At 37.2% G+C, this 19,622-nt stretch overlaps 1 protein-coding gene and 1 pseudogene across 11 annotated transcripts in view; one reads left to right on the top strand and one right to left on the bottom strand.

Annotated features, from left to right (window-relative positions):
• Positions 1 to 19,622, bottom strand: part of LOC101320517 (membrane cofactor protein-like) — a 62,027-nt gene that overhangs the window by 26,549 nt on the left and 15,856 nt on the right. For all 11 annotated transcript variants that reach the window (XR_012330916.1, XR_012330917.1, XR_012330918.1 and 8 more), the window contains exons 2-5: positions 19,154 to 19,342; positions 18,715 to 18,817; positions 3,586 to 3,671; positions 2,550 to 2,747 (exon numbers count right to left, since the gene is read on the bottom strand). Coding sequence is in view for 8 of the 11 variants with exons in the window: in XM_033852814.2 (XP_033708705.1) it covers positions 2,550 to 2,747; positions 3,586 to 3,671; positions 18,715 to 18,817; positions 19,154 to 19,342 (576 nt within the window). In the remaining 3 variants the exon portion in view is untranslated. The remainder of the gene's footprint in view (positions 1 to 2,549; positions 2,748 to 3,585; positions 3,672 to 18,714; positions 18,818 to 19,153; positions 19,343 to 19,622) is intronic.
• Positions 5,793 to 6,558, top strand: LOC117311575 (ubiquitin-ribosomal protein eL40 fusion protein-like; annotated as a pseudogene).

Raw genomic sequence — 19,622 nt, 5'->3', positions numbered from 1 at the left:
ACACCTTGTGGTTTGGATTTGCACTTCTCTAATAATTAGTGATGTTGAGCATCTTTTCATATACACGTAGGCAATCTGTATTTCTTCTTTAGAGAAACGTCTATTTAGGTCTTCTACCCATTTTTTGATTGTGTTGTTTGTTTTTTTAATATTGAGTTGTATGAGCTGTTTGTGTACCTCTTGTCATTTGCATCATTTGCAAATATTTTCTCTCATTCCATAGGTTGTCTTTTGGTTTTGTTGATGGTTTCCTTTGCTGTGCAGAAGCTTTTAAGTTTGATTAGGTCCCATTTGCTTACTCTTGCTTTTGTTTCTTTTGCCTTGGGAAGCTGACCTAAGAAAATATTGCTACAACTTTTGTCAGAGTGTTTTGCCTGTGTTTTATGGTGTCATGTCTTACATTTAGGCCTTTACACAATTTGAGTTTATTTTTGTATATGGTGTGAGGGAATGTTCTAATTTCATTGTATTACATGTAGCTGTCCAGCTTTCATAAGACCATTTGTTGAAGAGACTGTCTTTTCTCCATTGTATATTCTTGCCTCCTTTGTTGTAGATTAATCGACCATAGGTGCATGGGTTTATTTCTGGGTTCTCTACTCTGTTCCATTGAACTACAATGGAGTAGGTTCTCTACTCCATTGATCTACATGTCTGTTTTTGTGCCAATACCATGCTGCTTTGACTACTGTACCTCTGTAGTATAGTCTAAAGTCAAGGAAGGGTTATATCTTGAGCTATTCCTAGGTTCTTTTGTTTGTTTTTAGATGCAATTTTAAATGGAATTTTTTTTTTAACTTATTCTTTCTGACATTTCATTATTAGGGTAAAGAAACACAACAGATTTCTGTATATTCATCGTGTATTCTCTTACCTTGCTGAATTCATATATTAGTTCCAATAGTTTTTTATAGAGTAGCATTCTCTATATAGAGTATTATGTCATCTGTAAATAGTGACAGTTTTACTTACTCCTTTCTATTTTGGATAGCTTTTATTTTTTTTTCTTTTCTGACTTCCAACACTATGTTGAATAGAAGTCATGAGAGTGGGCATACTTGTCTTGCTCCTGAATTTCAGGAAGGCTTTCAGCTTCTGACCTTTGAGTATTATGTTGGCTGTGCGTTTGTCATAAATCACCTTTATTATGTTGAGGTATGTTCCTGCTATACCCACCTCCATGAAGGTTTTTATCATGAATGGATGTTGAATTTTGTCAAATGCTATTTATGCATTTGACAAAATTTCCTTCTGCACAAGGATGGTTCAACATACAGAAATCAATCAATGTGATATACCACAATAACAAAAGGAAAGACAAAATCTACATGCAAGAAGGTTTAAGTTGTCAAATTTACAGGCATAAAGTTGTTTGTTTTATTCCCTTACTGTTCTTTAAATGTCTGCAGTATATGTGGTGACCTCCTCTTTTTCACTCTTGATACTGGTTATTTGTATCTTCTGTTTTCCTGTTAAACTACCTATAGGTTTATCCAATTTATCAATCTTCTCCAAGAAGCAGGTATTGATTTGATTCTCTCTATATTATTTCTCTTTTCAATATCATTGATTTTTTTCTCTGTCTTTATTATTTCCTATTGGGGTTTAAGTTGCTCTTTTTTTTTAGTTCCTTATGGTAGAAGTTCAGATTATTGATTTAAGACTTTTCTTTTTCCAATATAAGTATTTCATGGTTTAAATATCCTTCTAAGCAATGCTTTTGCTGTATCCCACAAGTTCTGATATTTTGATATGCTGTGTTTCATTTTTATTATATTCGAAGCACTTTCTAATTTCCCTTGTTAGTACTTTGTCTTTGATTCATTTATTAGTTGTAAGTGTCTGCATAATTTTCAAATATTTGGGGATATTCTAGATTTATGTTTTGATTTCTACATCCATCCCAGTTTGATCAGATAATGTACTCTAAATGATTTCAATTATTTGAAATTTGTTAAAAATTATCTTATTGCCTAGAATATGGTATTAGAGAATGTTCCATGTTCACTTGAGAAGAGTAAATATTTTGCTATTATTCAGTGGACCCTTTCTTTCAAGAGTAAAAATCCCTCCAGTGTCTCCCTGCTTCTGATCATGCTCTAATGCCTTAAACATTGTTTTTAAGTAAGATTTGCCCAGAGTTTATAAATCATATCTGTGAGACAATTAATCTTTTACAATTTACACTATGATTTCCTGTAGCCAAAACTGTCAGACTTCTTGTAATACAAGATAACACTTTCTTATGTTTAAGAAAGTGTGTGTTGAATTTTTTGATGCTTTTCATGGAAAAAAAGTCCTAACTCATGCATATACACAGTAGTTTACAATGTATAAATTGGAATGCCAAGAACCTGTGGGGTGAGAGGGGGGAAGCTCTACAAGTAGAAGTATTTTATACTTGATTTGACCAATATTAAATTAAATTAGAAACCAATTAAATAGGAGGATCAAGCACATATGGCTGTTTTTACTGTAAGTAAAACAATTTACAAAGCGTTTCTACAGTATTTACAAATTAAGAAGGAAATAAATGGAAATATTATTACCTTTACACTGAGGAGGGTCACTACTCCATTTGTCATTTCCAATACAAACAAGCTTGCTCTCTCCAACAAGTGAATATTGATCTGTTCCATTTGAAGCATCACAACTATAAGTTACTACTTCATTGTATTCAAATATATCCTTGTGGCTATTTGTGTATTTTCCATTTAGAATTTTTTCAGGTGGTTTACACAAAATCTCTTACAAAGGGAAAAAAATAAGACATAAAAGGCAAAAGGAAAGGTAAAAGATTAAACAGCAATTAGTAAAGATATATGAATTGCCTTCAATAAATTAACATATGATTTCTACAAGCTAGTTGTGAATCCAATATCCATTTAGAAGGTTTCTATGAGAAAATGTATTATCCTAAATTCAAACTATTAATTTAGAAGTGAATTATTTAAAATAAAACTAATTTTCTTAAATAACTACATTAAAAATCTATATGAAACATATTTATTTATCTGCAAGGCCATACTAAGTTTTGTTCTCATCATAAGAGATGTTGACAATTTAATGATATGATATAATTATGATTAAAAACAGAACTCAGTGCTCGTTGAGAAACACTTCATAATTTATAAATATATCTATTCACTAAATCAGTTCTTCACATTGATACCAAGTATTATTGTCATTTTTCACTTTCATCCTTACAAGTGTATGGTGAAATTTTCCAGAGGCTATAAATTGTGTGATTTTGCAAGACACTGAATCCAGATGTCTTCCTTTAAGCCAGATATTGAAGAAATTTGCAAAAATGTAAAACAATGCCACTATTTGTTTTGGAAATTTTTGATTTTTCATAGAAGTATGTTGTATATACTAACAGGTATTGTGCTTGCTCTTCTTAAAAATGAATAATAATTATTTTAAAAACTTTTCAGTTTTAATTCCAATATAATAATAGCAAAAGATATAACCCACATAAAGAAAAGTTCATTGGTATCTATGTTAATTTAAAAGCATAAAGGGGTCCTGAGGCCCAAAGTTTGAGAACTGCTCCTCTATATTCTAAAGAGAGAATATACTTACTTTCACATATTGGAGGAGTATCACTCCAGTCCACAGTACTTCCAGAAATGTCACAGTATAGAATACTTGGTCCAATTAAGAAATAACTAAATGAGAAAAGAAAAGTTACTATGTTCTTTAGTAGTTACAAGATGGACATAATAATGAAAACAATTTTATATGGTTGTCTTCCTGCACTATAGTAATTTGAGGGAGAAGTTCCTTAAACAAAATATAATGTAAGTGCTAACTAAATATGCAACTTAATTAAATAGAGTTTCTGCATGTGAACACACATTGGCCCACAGAAAAATGTCTAAATGACTCTGTCATGTTGTCAGTGTAGCCCCTCCACTATCTCTGGCAAATGCATCACACGTTCACTTCTCTACCCTTTTGCTCACACCATTCTGCTCAGTAAGGACTGAGCAGACAGATCAGGCCCTAGAGCTTGCCTGCCTGGATTCAAGTTCCAGCTCTAAGACTGACTTATTTGAGCTTGGGCAAGCCCCTTAGGCAAGGTTCTCTTGCTCAGTTTCCTCATCTATGAAAAGGGGGGTAACACTACATACCTCATAGGACTGTTCTGAGGATTGGATGAGTTAGCATCTGGCACGTAGTGAGTACTAGGTAAGTTTTAGCTTTTTTAAACATTCTTTAGATAATATTCTTTAGATTCTTTATTAATATTCAGAATACAGGCATACCTCATCTTACTGCTCTTCACTTTATTAAGTTTTTAACAAACTGAAGGTGTGTGGCAACCCTGCATCAAACAAGTCTATTTGTGCCATTTTCCCCAAAACGTTTGCTCACTTCATGTCTCTGTGTCACATTTTGGTAAATCTCACATATTTCAAACTTTATTCCTATTATTATACTTGTTATAGTGATCTGTGATCAATGTCTTTAATGTTACTACTATGCCTCTGAGGCTCAGATTATGGTTAGCATTTTTCTGGTAATATAGTAGTTTTAAATTAAGGTATATACATTTTTTTAGACATAATTCTATTGCACACTTACCAGACTACAGTATAGTATAAATGTATGTAAAAAACTCATTTGATTTGCTTTATTGCAGTGGTGTGTAAAGGAACCTGCGATATCTCCAAGATATGCCTGTATCTTTCTAGTAGTAGTTCAGGAATACTACTCAATGAAGTATTCTCCAATTATTTAAATTCATAATACACTCTTCTCCTTCTGGACTCTCACTGTAACGATCATGAATGATTCTATCTATTTGGTGCTTTTCATTTACTATTTTGCTCTGATGCCTCTCTATATATTCTGTTTCTCAAGAGGGCTACAACTTCCTTGATTCTACATCTTAAACTTTTGGTGCCTAGTAGCCTCTTCTAAATGTTCCAGCGGAACATTCACTGGATATTCTGCTATTTTTACTTAATCAAGTTAAAAATACTCAGTGTAACTGCCTGTACCCACTTCCAGAGGACTTTTCCCTAAAGGCTAATTCATTGATTCTAGATTATAATGCATTAGGAGAGGATTCTGGGATGATGGCAAAATAAGTGGCAACAGAAATCTGTCTCCACACCTTGATGATGACACTGACAGAATCTGCCTGATATCACTATTTTGGAAGTCTAGAATCTGTCCATGGCTTGCAATTACTAGGAGAAGACTTAGGTAAATTAACTTGCTTTGAGTCAATTTTAGCTCTTAGCACAGTGGCAGCTACCTATCCCCCCCCACCCAGCTGGCATCTGTACACGTGTTGCTAGAGCAGCTTATAAGTAGCCTGTGGGAGCTAGGGTGGGCAAAAAGGAATCTGCCCTCCAAGTATCAGGGATTTGTGTTCTTATCACTGCTGCTTCTGATCACAGAGAAGCAGAAAAAGAGGTGGGCAGCCTTTGTTGTCACACCTCCCCCAACTTTTTCAAGCTCCTTCAACACTGGACAAATGATATCCAAGGGATTTAAAATCCAGCATCCTTTGCCCCTCCCCTTCACTTTTACTTTTTTTCCACTAACAGGAGCCAGACATTAAACACTAGGACATTCAAAAATAACTGCCATGTGGAAAAAAATTAGAAAATGATTCCGCCTGCCCAGAGAAAGGCTCAGAAAAAACCTGAGATGACCTTCAAGTTTATATGTCAGGCTGCTCCTCAGCACAGAGACACCATACAACAATCAAAAAACCAAACCAAAACAAAACAAAAAAACCCATAAAACAGTAAGCTCTAGGTAGTGGGCAGAATCTGATTTCCAGAGTTACCACATTATTAGATTCAAATATTGATTCAACAAAAAAGTTGTAAGGCATACAAAGAAACGGGAAAGGAAAAGTATGGCTCATACAGTGGAAAAATACATGAACAGAATTTTTTTCTGAAGGAGACCTCATGACAAATCTATCAAAGACTTTAAATGTCTTGTGAAGGCACTCTCAATGGAAATTAACGGATGCCAGTTCTGCCACCCCATTTTTCTTCAGTGAAGCAGCCAAACAGCAGACACAGAGAAGCCAATGAAGAAGCCAAACAGCAGATCTTTGTGAAGACCCTGACGGGCAAGACCATCACTCTTGAGGTCAAACTCAGTGTCACCACTGAGAATGTCAAAGCCAAAATCAAAGACACTGAGGACATCCTGCCTCACCAACAGAGTCTGATTTTTGCAGACAAACAGCTGAGGATGGCCATACTCTCTCAGACTATAATATCCAGAAAGAATCCACCCTACACTTGGTGCTTCACCTGCAGGGTGGTATCATCAAGTCTTCCCTCTGCCAGCTTTCCCAGAAGTACAACTGCAACAAAATGATCTGCTGCAGGTGTTATGCTCACCTGCACACCAGTGCTGTCAACGGCCACAAGAAGAAGTGTGGCCAAACCAACAACCTGTGCCCCAAGAAGAAGGTCAGGTACATCCTCTCCACTGGCTCTTCTTTTGCCCACAGGGTTGCCCCCTGCCTAAGCCCTGCCCTGGAGCCTCAGTAAAATTTGAAAGAAATAACTGGGATAAAGATGCACAAAGAACTAAAGGAAGAAATGTAGAAAGTCAAGAGAACAATATGTGAACAAAATGGAAATATCAATAGGAGCTAGAAAAGCTAAAAAGAATCCAAAAGTAAATTCTGGAGTTGAAAAGTACATTAATGGAAATGAAAAAGTCACTGGAAGAATTAAAGGCATATTTGAGAAGAAAAAAGAATTAGTGAAATTGAGATAGGGTAGTGGAAATTATTGACTCTAAGAAACAGAAAGAAAAAAGATTGAAGAAAAGTGAACAAAGCCTAAGGGATCTGTGGGACACCAACAAATACACTGTGGGACTCTCAGAAGGAGAAGATAGAGCAAAAGGGACAGAGAGAATACTTGAAGAAGTAATGGCTGAAAACTTCCCAAATTTGATAAAAGAAACAAATATGCCAAAAGCTTAAAATTCTCCAAAAGCTTAAAATTCTGAGTGCAGGTCTCTTTGTATTCATCTTACTAAGATACATGATAATCAGACTTTCAAAGGACAAAGAATGCTGAAAGCTGCATGAGAGAAGTGAATCATCACATACAAGGGATACTAATTAAGATTTGTCATTAGAAACTCAGAGACCAGAAGACCATGGATTGATACAAAGTGCTAAAAGAAAAAAAGTCCTCTGTTTCCTTATTTATCTTCTGTCTAGTTGTTCTATCCATTATTGTGAGCGAGGTCTTGCAGTCTCCAACTATTATGTCGAAATGCTTATTATGTAGAAATGCATATTTCTCCCTTCAATTCTGTCATTGTTTGTTTTGGTTTGGTTTGGTTTTTTTGGCCGCCCTGTGAGGCTTGTGGGATCTTAGTTCCCCAACCAGGGATTGAACCCGCGCCCCCTACAGTAGAAGTGCAGAGTCCTAACCACTGGACCGCCAGGGAATTCCCATGTACAATGTTCAATGTAAAATAATTCCCATGGTAACCACAAACAATATAACTATAGAATATACACAAAAGGAAATGAGAAAGGAATTTAAACATTTCACTACAAAAATCAACTACACACTAAAGAAAACAATAATGCAGGAAATGAGGGACTAGAAAAAAGCTATAAAGCATATAGAAAACAAGTAGCACAATGATAGAAATAAATCCCTCCTCGTCAATAATTATATTAAGTGTAGATGGAATAAACTCTCCAATCAAAAGACAGAGATTGGCAGAATGGATAAAAACACATGATCCAACTATATGTTGTCTACAAGAGACTCACTTGACATTCAAAGACACAAATGCGGTGAAAATGAAAGGCTGGAAAAGATATTTCTCACAAATAGTAACCAAAAGACAGTAGAGTAGCTATACTAAAATCTGACAAAATAGACTTTAAATGAAAAAGGTTACAAGAAACAAAGAAGTAAATTTTATATTAATAAGGATTCAGTACTGAAGATATAACAATTATAAACATTTATGTACCTAATGACAGGCTATCAAAATATATGAAGCAAAAAATGACAGAATTGAAAGGAGAAATATGCATTTCTACATAATAAGCATTTCTACATAATAGTTGAGACTGCAATACCTCGCTCACAATAATGAATAGAACAACTAGACAGAAGATAAATAAGGAAACAGAGGACTTCAACAGCACAGTAAAACAACCTGATCTCACAGATATATACAAAGCATTCTACCCAACAACAACAGAATACACAGTCTTTTCAAGAGCATGTGGGACTTTTCCAGGATAGACCATATGTTAGGTGACAAATTAATGTTATTCAAAACATAATTAATTATTTAATAAATAATTAATAATATAATTGTTTTATGCCACAAATTAATATTAATAATAGATTTTAAAAGCCAGATATCATAAAAAGTATATTCTCTGACCACAATAGGATGAATTTAAAAATCAACATCAAAAGGAAAACTGGAAAATTCATAAAATTATGAAAATTAAACAATATGCTTTTGAACAACCAATGGCTCAAAGAAGAAATCAGGGCAATTAGAACATACTTTGACATGAATGGAAATGAAAACATAACATACTAAAACTTATGGGATTCGGCAAGAGCAGTGCTAAGGGGGAAATTTATAGCTATAAATGTTTACGTTAAGAAACGATAGCTCTGAAAAAACAAACTAAGTGTACAATTTAAGGAACCAGAAAAAGATAAACCCAAAGTTAGCAGAAGGAAGCAAATAATAAAGATTAGAACAGACATAAACAACAACAACAAAAAGAGCGAAACAAGAGAGAATATCAATGAAACTAAAAGTTGGTTCTTCAAAAAATGCGACAAAAGTGACAAACCCTTAGATTGACTAAAACAAAGAGATTAGACTCAAATTACTAAAATCAGAAATGAAAGCAGGAACATCACTATAGATTTGACAGAAAAAAAACTATTACGAGAGTACTATGAACAATTTTATGCCACAAATGGATAAACTAGATATAATGGACAAATTCCTAGAAACACAAAACCTACCAAGAGTTAATTACAAAAACAGATAATCTGAATAGATCTGTAACTAGTAAGGAGATTGAATCAGTAATCAAAATTCTCCCAATTAAGAAAAATCCTGGATCTGATGGTTTCATTGGTGATTTCTACCAAACATTTAAAGAAGTAATACCAATCCTTCTCAAACTTTTCCAAAAACCTGAAAAGGAGGGAAGTCTTCCAAACCCATTCTGAGACAAGCATTACGGTGATAGCAAAATTCAATAAAGGTACTACAAGAAAAGAAAGCTAGAGACCACTATCCCTTAAGAACACTGATGCAGAAGGCGGAAGATGGCGGAAGAGTAAGACGCGGAGATCACCTTCCTCCCCACAGATACACCAGAAATACATCTACACGTGGAACAACTCCTACAGAACACCTACTGAAGGCTGGCAGAAGACCTCAGACCTCCCAAAAGGCAAGAAACTCCCCAGTACCTGGGTAGGGCAAAAGAAAAAACAGAGACAAAAGAATAGGGACGGCACCTGCACCAGTGGGAGGGAGCTGTGAAGGAGGAAAAGTTTCCACACTCTAGGAAGCCCCTTCGCGGGCGGAGACTGCGGGAGGCGGAGGGGGGAGCTTCGAAGCTGCGGAGGAGTGCACAGCAACAGGTGCGGAGGGCAAAGCGGGGAGATTCCCGCACAGAGGATCGGTGCCGACCGGCACTCACCAGCCCGAGAGGCTTGTCTGCTCACCCGCCGGGGCGGGCGGGGCTGCGAGCTGAGGCCGGAGCGCAGGGAGAGGACTGGGGTTGGCGGCTTGAACATAGCCTGAAGGGGTTAGTGCACCACAGCTAGCCGGGAGGGAGTCCGGGGAAAAGCCTGCACCTGCAGAAGAGGCAGGAGACTTTTCCTTCCCTCTTTGTTTCCTGGGGCGTGAGGAGAGGGGTTTAAGAACGCTGCTTAAAGGAACTCCAGAGACGGGCGCGAGCCGCGGCTAATAGCGCGAACCCCAGAGACGGGCGCGAGCCACGGCTGAAAGCGCGGACCCCAGAGACGGGCGCGAGCCGCGGCTGAAAGCGCGGAATCCAGAGACGGGCGCGAGCCGCGGCTGAAAGCGCGGAATCCAGAGACGGGCGCAAGCCGCGGCTAAAAGCGCGGACCCCAGAGGCGGGCGGGAGACGTTAAGGCTGCTGCTGCCGCCACCGAGGGCCCTGTGTGCGAGCACAGGTCACTCTCCACACCCCTCCTCCGCGGAGCCTGTGCAGCCCGCCACTGCCGGATTCCCGGGATCCAGGGACAACTTCCCCGGGAGAGCGCACAGCGCGCCTCAGGCTGGTGCAAAGTCACGCCGGCCTTTGCCACCGCAGGCCCGCCCCGCACTCTGTGCCCCTCCGTCCCCGCCGGCCTGAGTGCGCCAGAGCCCCCAATCAGCGGCTCTTTTAACCCCATCCTGTCTGAGCAAAAAACAGACGCCCTCCAGCGATCTACACGCAGTGGCAGGGCCAAATCCAAAGCTTAGCCCTGGGAGCTGTGAGAACAAAGAAGAGAAAGGGAAATCTCTCCCAGCAGCCTCAGAAGCAGCGGATTAAACCTCCACAATCAACTTGATGTACCCTGCATCTGTGGAATACCTGAATAGACAACCAATCATCCCAAATTAAGGAAGTGGACTTTAGGAGCAAGATCTATGATATTTTCCCCTTTCCTCTTTTTGTGAATGTGTATGTGTATGCTTCTGTGTGAGATCTTGTCTGTATAGTCTTGCTTCCACCATTTGTCCTAGGGTTCTATCCGTCCATGTTTTTTTTCTTAATAATTTTATTTCTTAATAATTTTTTTTCTTAATAATTAATTTTAATAACCTTATTATACTTTACCTTCGTTCTTTCTTTCTTTCTTTCCGTCCTTCCTTCCCTCCTTTAGACAACGAATCATCCCAAATTGAGGAGGTGGTCTCTGACAGCAAGATTTAGGATTTTTCCCCATTTACCTCTTTTAGTGAGGGTGTATGTGTATGCTTCTGTGTAAGATTTTGTCTGTATAGCTGTGCTTCCAACATTTGTCCTAAGGTTCTTTCCGTCCCTTTTTTTTTTTTCTAAATAAGAAGTTTTTAATTCAATAACTTTATTATACTTTATTTTATTTTTACTGTATCTTCTTTCTTTCTTTTTTCCTTCTTTCCCTCCTTCCTTCCTTCCTCCCTCCCTCCCTCCCTCCTTTCTTTCCTTCTTTCCTTCTTTGCTTCTTTCTTTCTTTCTTCCTTCCTTCCTACCCTCCTTTCCTTCTTTCTTTCCTCATACTTCTACTAATTCCCTCTACTTTTTCTCCCTTTTATCCTGAGCCTGTGGATGAAAAGCTTTTGGTGCTCCAGCCAGGAGGCAGGGCTCTGCCTCTGAGGTAGGACGGCCAACTTCAGGACACTGATCAACAAGAGACCTCCCAGCTCCACATAATATCAAACGGCGAAAATCTCCCAGAGACCTCCATCTTAACACCAGCACCCAGCTTCACTCAACGACCAGCAAGCCACAGTGCTGGAAAACCTATGCCAAACAACTAGCAAAACAGGAACACAACCCCACCCATTAGCAGAGAGGCTGCCTAAAACCATAATAAGGCCACAGACACCCCCAAACACACCACCAGACGTGAACCTGCCCACTAGAGAGACAAGATCCAGCCTCATCCACCACAACACAGGCACTAGCCCCCTCCACCAGGAAGCCTACACAACCCACTGAACCAACCTTAGCCACTGGAGACAGACATCAAAAACAGGAGGAACTACAAACCTGCAGCCTGCAAAAAGGAGACCCCAAACACAGTAAGATAAGCAAAATGAGAAGACAGAAAAACACACAGCAGATAAAGGAGCAAGATAAAAATGCACCAGACCTAACAAATGAAGAGGAAATAGGCAGTCTACCTGAAAGAGAATTCAGAATAATGATAGTAAGGTTGATCCGAAATCTTGGAGATAGAATGGACAATAGATTGGACAAAATGCAAGAATCAGTTAACAAGGACCTAGAAGAACTAAAGATGAAACAAGCAACGATGAACAACACAATAAATGAAATTAAGAGTACTGTAGATGGGATCAATAGCAGAATAACTGAGGCAGAAGAACGGATAAGTGACCTGGAAGATAAAATAGTGGAAATAACTACTGCAGAGCAGAATAAAGAAAAAAGAATGAAAAGAACTGAGGACAGTCTCAGAGACCTCTGGGACAACATTAAACGCACCAACATTCGAATTATAGGGGTTCCAGAAGAAGAAGAGAAAAAGAAAGGGACTGAGAAAATATTTGAAGAGATTATAGTTGAAAACTTCCCTAATATGGGAAAGGAAATAGTTAATCAAGTCCAGGAAGCACAGAGAGTCCCATACAAGATAAATACAAGGAGAAATACGCCAAGACACATATTAATCAAACTGTCAAAAATTAAATACAAAGAAAGCATATTAAAAGCAGCAAGGGAAAAACAACAAATAACACATAAGGGAATCCCCATAAGGTTAACAGCTGATCTCTCAGCAGAAACCCTACAAGCCAGAAGGGAGTGGCAGGACATACTGAAAGTGATGAAGGAGAAAAACATGCAGCCAAGACTACTCTACCCAGCAAGGATCTCATTCAGATTTGATGGAGAAATTAAAACCTTTACAGACAAGCAAAAGCTGAGAGAGTTCAGCACCACCAAACCAGCTTTACAACAAATGCTAAAGGATCTTCTCTAGGCAAGAAACACAAGAGAAGGAAAAGACCTATAATAACGAACCCAAAACAATTTAGAAAATGGGAATAGGAACATACATATCGATAATTACCTTAAATGTAAATGGACTAAATGCTCCCACCAAAAGACACAGATTAGCTGAATGGATACAAAAACAAGACCCTTATATATGCTGTCTACAAGAGACCCACTTCAGACCTAGAGACACATACAGACTGAAAGTAAGGGGATGGAAAAAGATATTCCATGCAAATGGAAGCCAAAAGAAAGCTGGAGTAGCAATTCTCATATCAGACAAAATAGACTTTAAAATAAGGACTATTAAAAGAGACAAAGAAGGACACTACATAATGATCAAGGGATCGATCCAAGAAGAAGATATAACAATTGTAAATATTTATGCACCCAACATAGGAGCACCACAATACATAAGGCAAATACTAACAGCCATAAAAGGGGAAATCGACAGTAACACATTCATAGTAGGGGACTTAAACACCCCACTTTCACCCATGGACAGATCATCCAAAATGAAAATAAATAAGGAAACACAAGCTTTAAATGATACATTAAACAAGATGGACTTAATTGATATTTATAGGACACTCCATCCAAAAACAACAGAATACACATTTTTCTCAAGTGCTCATGGAACATTCTCCAGGATAGATCATATCTTAGGTCACAAATCAAGCCTTGGTAAATTTAAGAAAATTGAAATTGTATCAAGTATCTTTTCTGACCACAACGCCATGAGACTAGATATCAATTACAGGGAAAGATCTGTAAAAAATACAAACACATGGAGGCTAAACAATACACTACTTAATAATGAAGAGATCACTGAAGAAATCAAAGAGGAAATCAAAAAATACCTAGAAACAAATGACAATGGAGACACAACGACCCAAAACCTGTGGGATGCAGCAAAAGCAGTTCTAAGGGGGAAGTTTATAGCAATACAAGCCCACCTTAAGAAGCAGGAAACATCTCGAATAAACAACCTAACCTTGCACCTCAAGCAATTAGAGAAAGAAGAACAAAAAAACCCCAAAGCTAGCAGAAGGAAAGAAATCATAAAAATCAGATCAGAAATAAATGAAAAAGAAATGAAGGAAACAATAGCAAAGATCAATAAAACTAAAAGCTGGTTCTTTGAGAAGATAAACAAAATAGATAAACCACTAGCCAGACTCATCAAGAAAAAAAGGGAGAAGACTCAAATCAATAGAATTAGAAATGAAAAAGGAGAGGTAACAACTGACACTGCAGAGATAAAAGAGATCATGAGAGATTACTACAAGCAACTCTATGCCAATAAAATGGACAATCTGGAAGAGATGGACAAATTCTTAGAAATGCACAACCTGCCAAGACTGAATCAGGAAGAAATAGAAAATATGAACAGACCAATCACAAGCACTGAAATTGAAACTGTGATTAAAAATCTTCCAACAAAGAAAAGCCCAGGACCAGATGGCTTCACAGGCGAATTCTATCAAACATTTAGAGAAGAGTTAACACCTATCCTTCTCAAACTCTTCCAAAATATAGCAGAGGGAGGACCACTCCCTAACTCCTTCTACGAGGCCACCATCACCTTGATACCAAAACCAGACAAGGATGTCACAAAGAAAGAAAACTACAGGCCAATATCACTGATGAACATAGATGCAAAAATCCTCAACAAAATACTAGCAAACAGAATCCAACAGCACATTAAAAGGATCATACACCATGATCAAGTGGGGTTTATTCCAGGAATGCAAGGATTCTTCAATATACGCAAATCTATCAATGTGATAAACCATATTAACAAATTGAAGGAGAAAAACCATATGATCATCTCAATAGATGCAGAGAAAGCTTTTGACAAAATTCAACACCCATTTATGATAAAAACCCTGCAGAAAGTAGGCATAGAGGGAACTTTCCTCAACATAATAAAGGCCATATATGACAAGCCCACAGCAAACATCATCCTCAATGGTGAAAAACTGAAAGCATTTCCACTAAGATCAGGAACAAGACAAGGTTGCCCACTCTCACCACTCTTATTCAACATTGTTTTGGAAGTTTTAGCCACAGCAATCAGAGAAGAAAAGGAAATAAAAGGAATCCAAATTGGAAAAGAAGAAGTAAAGCTGTCACTGTTTGCAGATGACATGATCCTATACATAGAGAACCCTAAAGATGCTACCAGAAAACTACTAGAGCTAATCAATGAATTTGGTAAAGTGGCAGGATACAAAATTAATGCACAGAAATCTCTGGCATTCCTATATACTAATGATGAAAAATCTGAAAGTGAAATGAAGAAAACACTCCCATTTACCATTGCAACAAAAAGAATAAAATATCTAGGAATAAACCTACCTAAGGAGACAAAAGACCTGTATACAGAAAATGATAAGACACTGATGAAAGAAATTAAAGATGATATAAATAGATGGAGAGATATACCATGTTCTTGGATTGGAAGAATCAACATTGTGAAAATGACTCTACTACCCAAAGCAATCTATAGATTCAATGCAATCCCTATCAAACTACCACTGGCATTTTTCACAGAACTAGAACAAAAAATTTCACAATTTGTATGGAAACACAAAAGACCCCGAATAGCCAAAGCAATCTTGAGAACGAAAGAAGGAACTGGAGGAATCAGGCTCCCTGACTTCAGACTATACTACAAAGCTACAGTCATCAAGACGGTATGGTACTGGCACAAAAACAGAAAGATAGATCAATGGAACAGGATAGAAAGCCCAGAGATAAACCCATGCACATATGGACACCTTATCTTTGATAAAGGTGGCAGTAATGTACAATGGAGAAAGGACAGCCTCTTCAATAAGTGGTGCTGGGAAAACTGGACAGGTACATGTAAAAGTATGAGATTAGATCACTCCCTAACACCATACACAAAAATAAGCTCAAAATGGATTAAAGACCTAAATGTAAGGCCAGAAACTATCAAACTCTTAGAGGAAAACATAGGCAGAACACTCTATGACATAAATCAAAGCAAGATCCTTTCTGACCCACCTCCTAGAGTAATGGAAATAAAAACAAAAATAAACAAATGGGACCTAATGAAACTTCAAAGCTTTTGCACAGCAAAGGAAACCATAAACAAGACCAAAAGACAACCCTCAGAATGGGAGAAAATATTTGCAAATGAAGCAACTGACAAAGGATTAATCTCCAAAATGTACAAGCAGCTCATGCAGCTCAATAACAAGAAAACAAACAACCCAATCCAAAAATGGGCAGAAGACCTAAATAGACATTTCTCCAAAGAAGATATACAGACTGCCAACAAACACATGAAAGAATGCTCAACATCATTAATCATTAGAGAAATGCAAATCAAAACTACAATGAGATATCATCTCACACCAGTCAGAATGGCCATCATCAAAAAATCTAGAAACAATAAATGCTGGAGAGGGTGTGGAGAAAAGGGAACACTCTTGCACTGCTGGTGGGAATGTGAATTGGTTCAGCCACTATGGAGAACAGTATGGAGGTTCCTTAAAAAACTACAAATAGAACTACCATATGACCCAGCAATCCCACTACTGGGCATATACCCTGAGAAAACCAAAATTCAAAAAGAGTCATGTACCAAAATGTTCATTGCAGCTCTATTTACAATAGCCCGGAGATGGAAACAACCTAAGTGCCCATCATCGGATGAATGGATAAAGAAGATGTGGCACATATATACAATGGAATATTACTCAGCCATAAAAAGAAACGAAATTGAGCTATTTGTAATGAGGTGGATAGACCTAGAGTCTGTCATACAGAGTGAAGTAAGTCAGAAAGAAAAAGACAAATACCGTATGCTAACACATATATATGGAATTTAAGAAAAAAATGTCATGAAGAACCTAGGGGTAAAGCAGGAATAAAGACGCAGACCTCTTAGAGAACAGACTTGAGGTTATGGGGAGGGGGAAGGGTGAGCTGTGACAGGGCGAGAGAGAGTCATGGGCATATACACAGTAACAAACGCAGTAAGGTAGATAGCTAGTGGGAAGCAGCCGCATGGCACAGGGATATTGGCTCGGTGCTTTGTGACAGCCTGGAGGGGTGGGATGGGGAGGGTGGGAGGGAGGCAGACGCAACAGGGAAGACATATGGGAACATATGTTTATGTATGACTGATTCACTTTGTTAAAAGCAGAAACTAACACACCATTGTAAAGCAATTATACCCCAATAAAGATGTTAAAAAAAAAAAAAAAAAAAAAAAAGGATGAAATAATGCCATTTGCAGCAACATGGATGGACCCAGAGATTATCATACTAAGTGAAGTAAGGCAGAGAACGACAAATGGCCTATGATATCACTTATATGTGCAATCTAAAAAAAAAAAGATACAAATGAACATATTTCCAAAATAGAGACTCACAGACATAGAAAACAAACATATGGTTACCAAAGAGGAAAGGGGGGTGGGGGGAGATAAATTAGGAGTTTGAGATTAACGTATACACACTGCTATATATAAAATAGATAACCAACAAGGACTTACTGTATAGCACAGGGAACTATACTTAATATTTTGTTATAACCTATAGGGGAAAAGAATCTGAAAAAGAATATATATACAACTGAATCGCTGTGCTATACACCTGAAACTAACACAACATTGTAAGTCAACTATACTTCAATAAAAAAATAAAAAATTAAAAAAAAAAAAAAAAAAAAAAAGAACACTGATGCAAACAACCTCAACACAATACTAGCAAACAATTTAGCAGCATTTTAAAAGGATTAAACATCATGACCAAGTGGGAATTATTCCTAGAATGCAAGAGATGGCTCAACACATAAAAATCAATCAATGTAATATGCAACATCAAAAGAATGAAAGGAAAAAAAAACACATGGTCACCTCAATTGAGGCAGAAAAAGCATTTGATAAAATTCAATATTTTTCATAAGAAAAATACTTAACAAACTAGAAACAGAAGGAAACTGCCTTAAGATAATAAACTCCATACATGAAAATCCAACAGCAAACATCATGCTCAGTGGTTAAAATCTGGAACAGATCAGAACAGGCATGAACAACTGCTTTTACCACTTTTATTCAACGTGGTACTAGAAGTTCTAGTCAGAGCAATTAAGCAAGAAAAAGAAATATAGTTCTAACTTGGAAAGAAAGAAGTAAAATTATCACGGTTCGCAGAGGATATGATCTTCTACATAAAAAACCCTAAAGATTACACACAAACACACACACACACACACACACACACACACACAGTAAAAACTAATAAATAAACTCAGTAAACTACCAGGATACATAGACAATATTTAAAAACCAGTTGTGTTTCCATAGCATATTACATTTACCTTTTAAATTCACATTTTTTATAAATGTTCAGTATCCCTAACATATGCTATTAAAAGAGCCCTGTAAAACAAAGACTATTATTAAATCCTCAGTACCACTTTTTGAGATGCTTCACTCCTTTGTAGTAGTTTTAAAAATAAGGTTTTCCAATTAAGAGATCTTGATCAACATTATTGTCTAAGCTTACCAGGTCACTTTTGTTCTTGTGACATCTTACAGATTACTTTGATATAAGAATATCTTCAGTTGGCAACTCTACCCCCCAGTTCCATAAACCTATTTCACCTCTGAGAACTGACCATTTTAAATAGGGTGCATTGTGTTGTCAAGGATAAAGTCACCATGATTAACACATTTTTAATGCTTATGAGAGGTTTATTAATACATATACTAAGTATTACACAATTTTACTTTCCTTCAATTTAAATTTCTTTCTACTAGTTACACATCTTTTCAGTCTCCATAAAAAGCCCAAGAGTTATTTGGCTACAGTACAACTTGTCACACAGAAAGCAAAATTAAATCAACTTTGTGGGAATGTTTAAGAAGAGAGGCAAAATGAAAATGGATTTAGTAACATATAACATTATTTCCTCTAAGGAGCATCCTACTTACCCAACATTACAAACATAATGAGCCTCTGAGCCAAACAGAATACTTCCATTTGGGTAGTCTACTTGGCCATTTGCGGGATCCCCTAGGTTAGGACACTGTTTTCCTAAAAGGAAAATTTCAAATTCGTTGTTTTATACCAGTTTCAAAACAGATTTGAATCAAATTCAATATTCTACATTGCTCACTTGAATTCATGGGAATATTATTATCTTTTATTATTTGCTTTCTTTAACTATTATAACATCAAAGAAGATTCACATTTACCCAGGCAACCAATTGTGGAAAAAAATGTTCCCTGGAGAGTTTTCAAAGCCTGAATGCACTGCTGTCTAAAACCTACCCATTTCAGTCGTAAAATATGAACCCTAAAATGTGTGAAAAATCTCTAGAGCAATAAAAAAGTTTTTTGAATTAAAAAAAAAAAGTTTTGTTTACTTACTTGTACAGGCCTCCTGGAGAAGTGACCACATACCATCATTCTGACAAACAGCAGAGGTAGGAAGAGGAGGACGCTTGGGCTGGTAACCTGGGCGACATTCATACTGTACACTCTCCCCAGGGCTATAACTGGGTTTAGGGATACCCGGGAGCCGCATAGATTCATACCTTGGTGGCTCACCACAGGCATCTAGGTATAAGAGAATAAGAGCATAAAAATATTTTATCTCATTCACCAGCCAGGGACTGTGGCCTGGCATCAGGTAGGTAGTACAGAATAAATGGAAAGGTTCTCAGCAAGATTTTAAATGACTGTCCCATGCTTTTACCCAACTGGTGGTGTATGTGCCTTACTTACATTAAATAACAACCTATTAACTTTTGGTTTGTTAGGGAATAAGATGAATTTTTATTCAAGAGTAAATTAAAGAGATAGCATCAATGTTTTTAGTTTTGAAATATAAATACAT

This window comes from Tursiops truncatus, chromosome 1 (genome assembly GCF_011762595.2).
Source record: "Tursiops truncatus isolate mTurTru1 chromosome 1, mTurTru1.mat.Y, whole genome shotgun sequence".
NCBI lineage: Eukaryota > Metazoa > Chordata > Mammalia > Artiodactyla > Delphinidae > Tursiops > Tursiops truncatus.
This window is presented reverse-complemented; position numbering and strand designations above follow the sequence as displayed.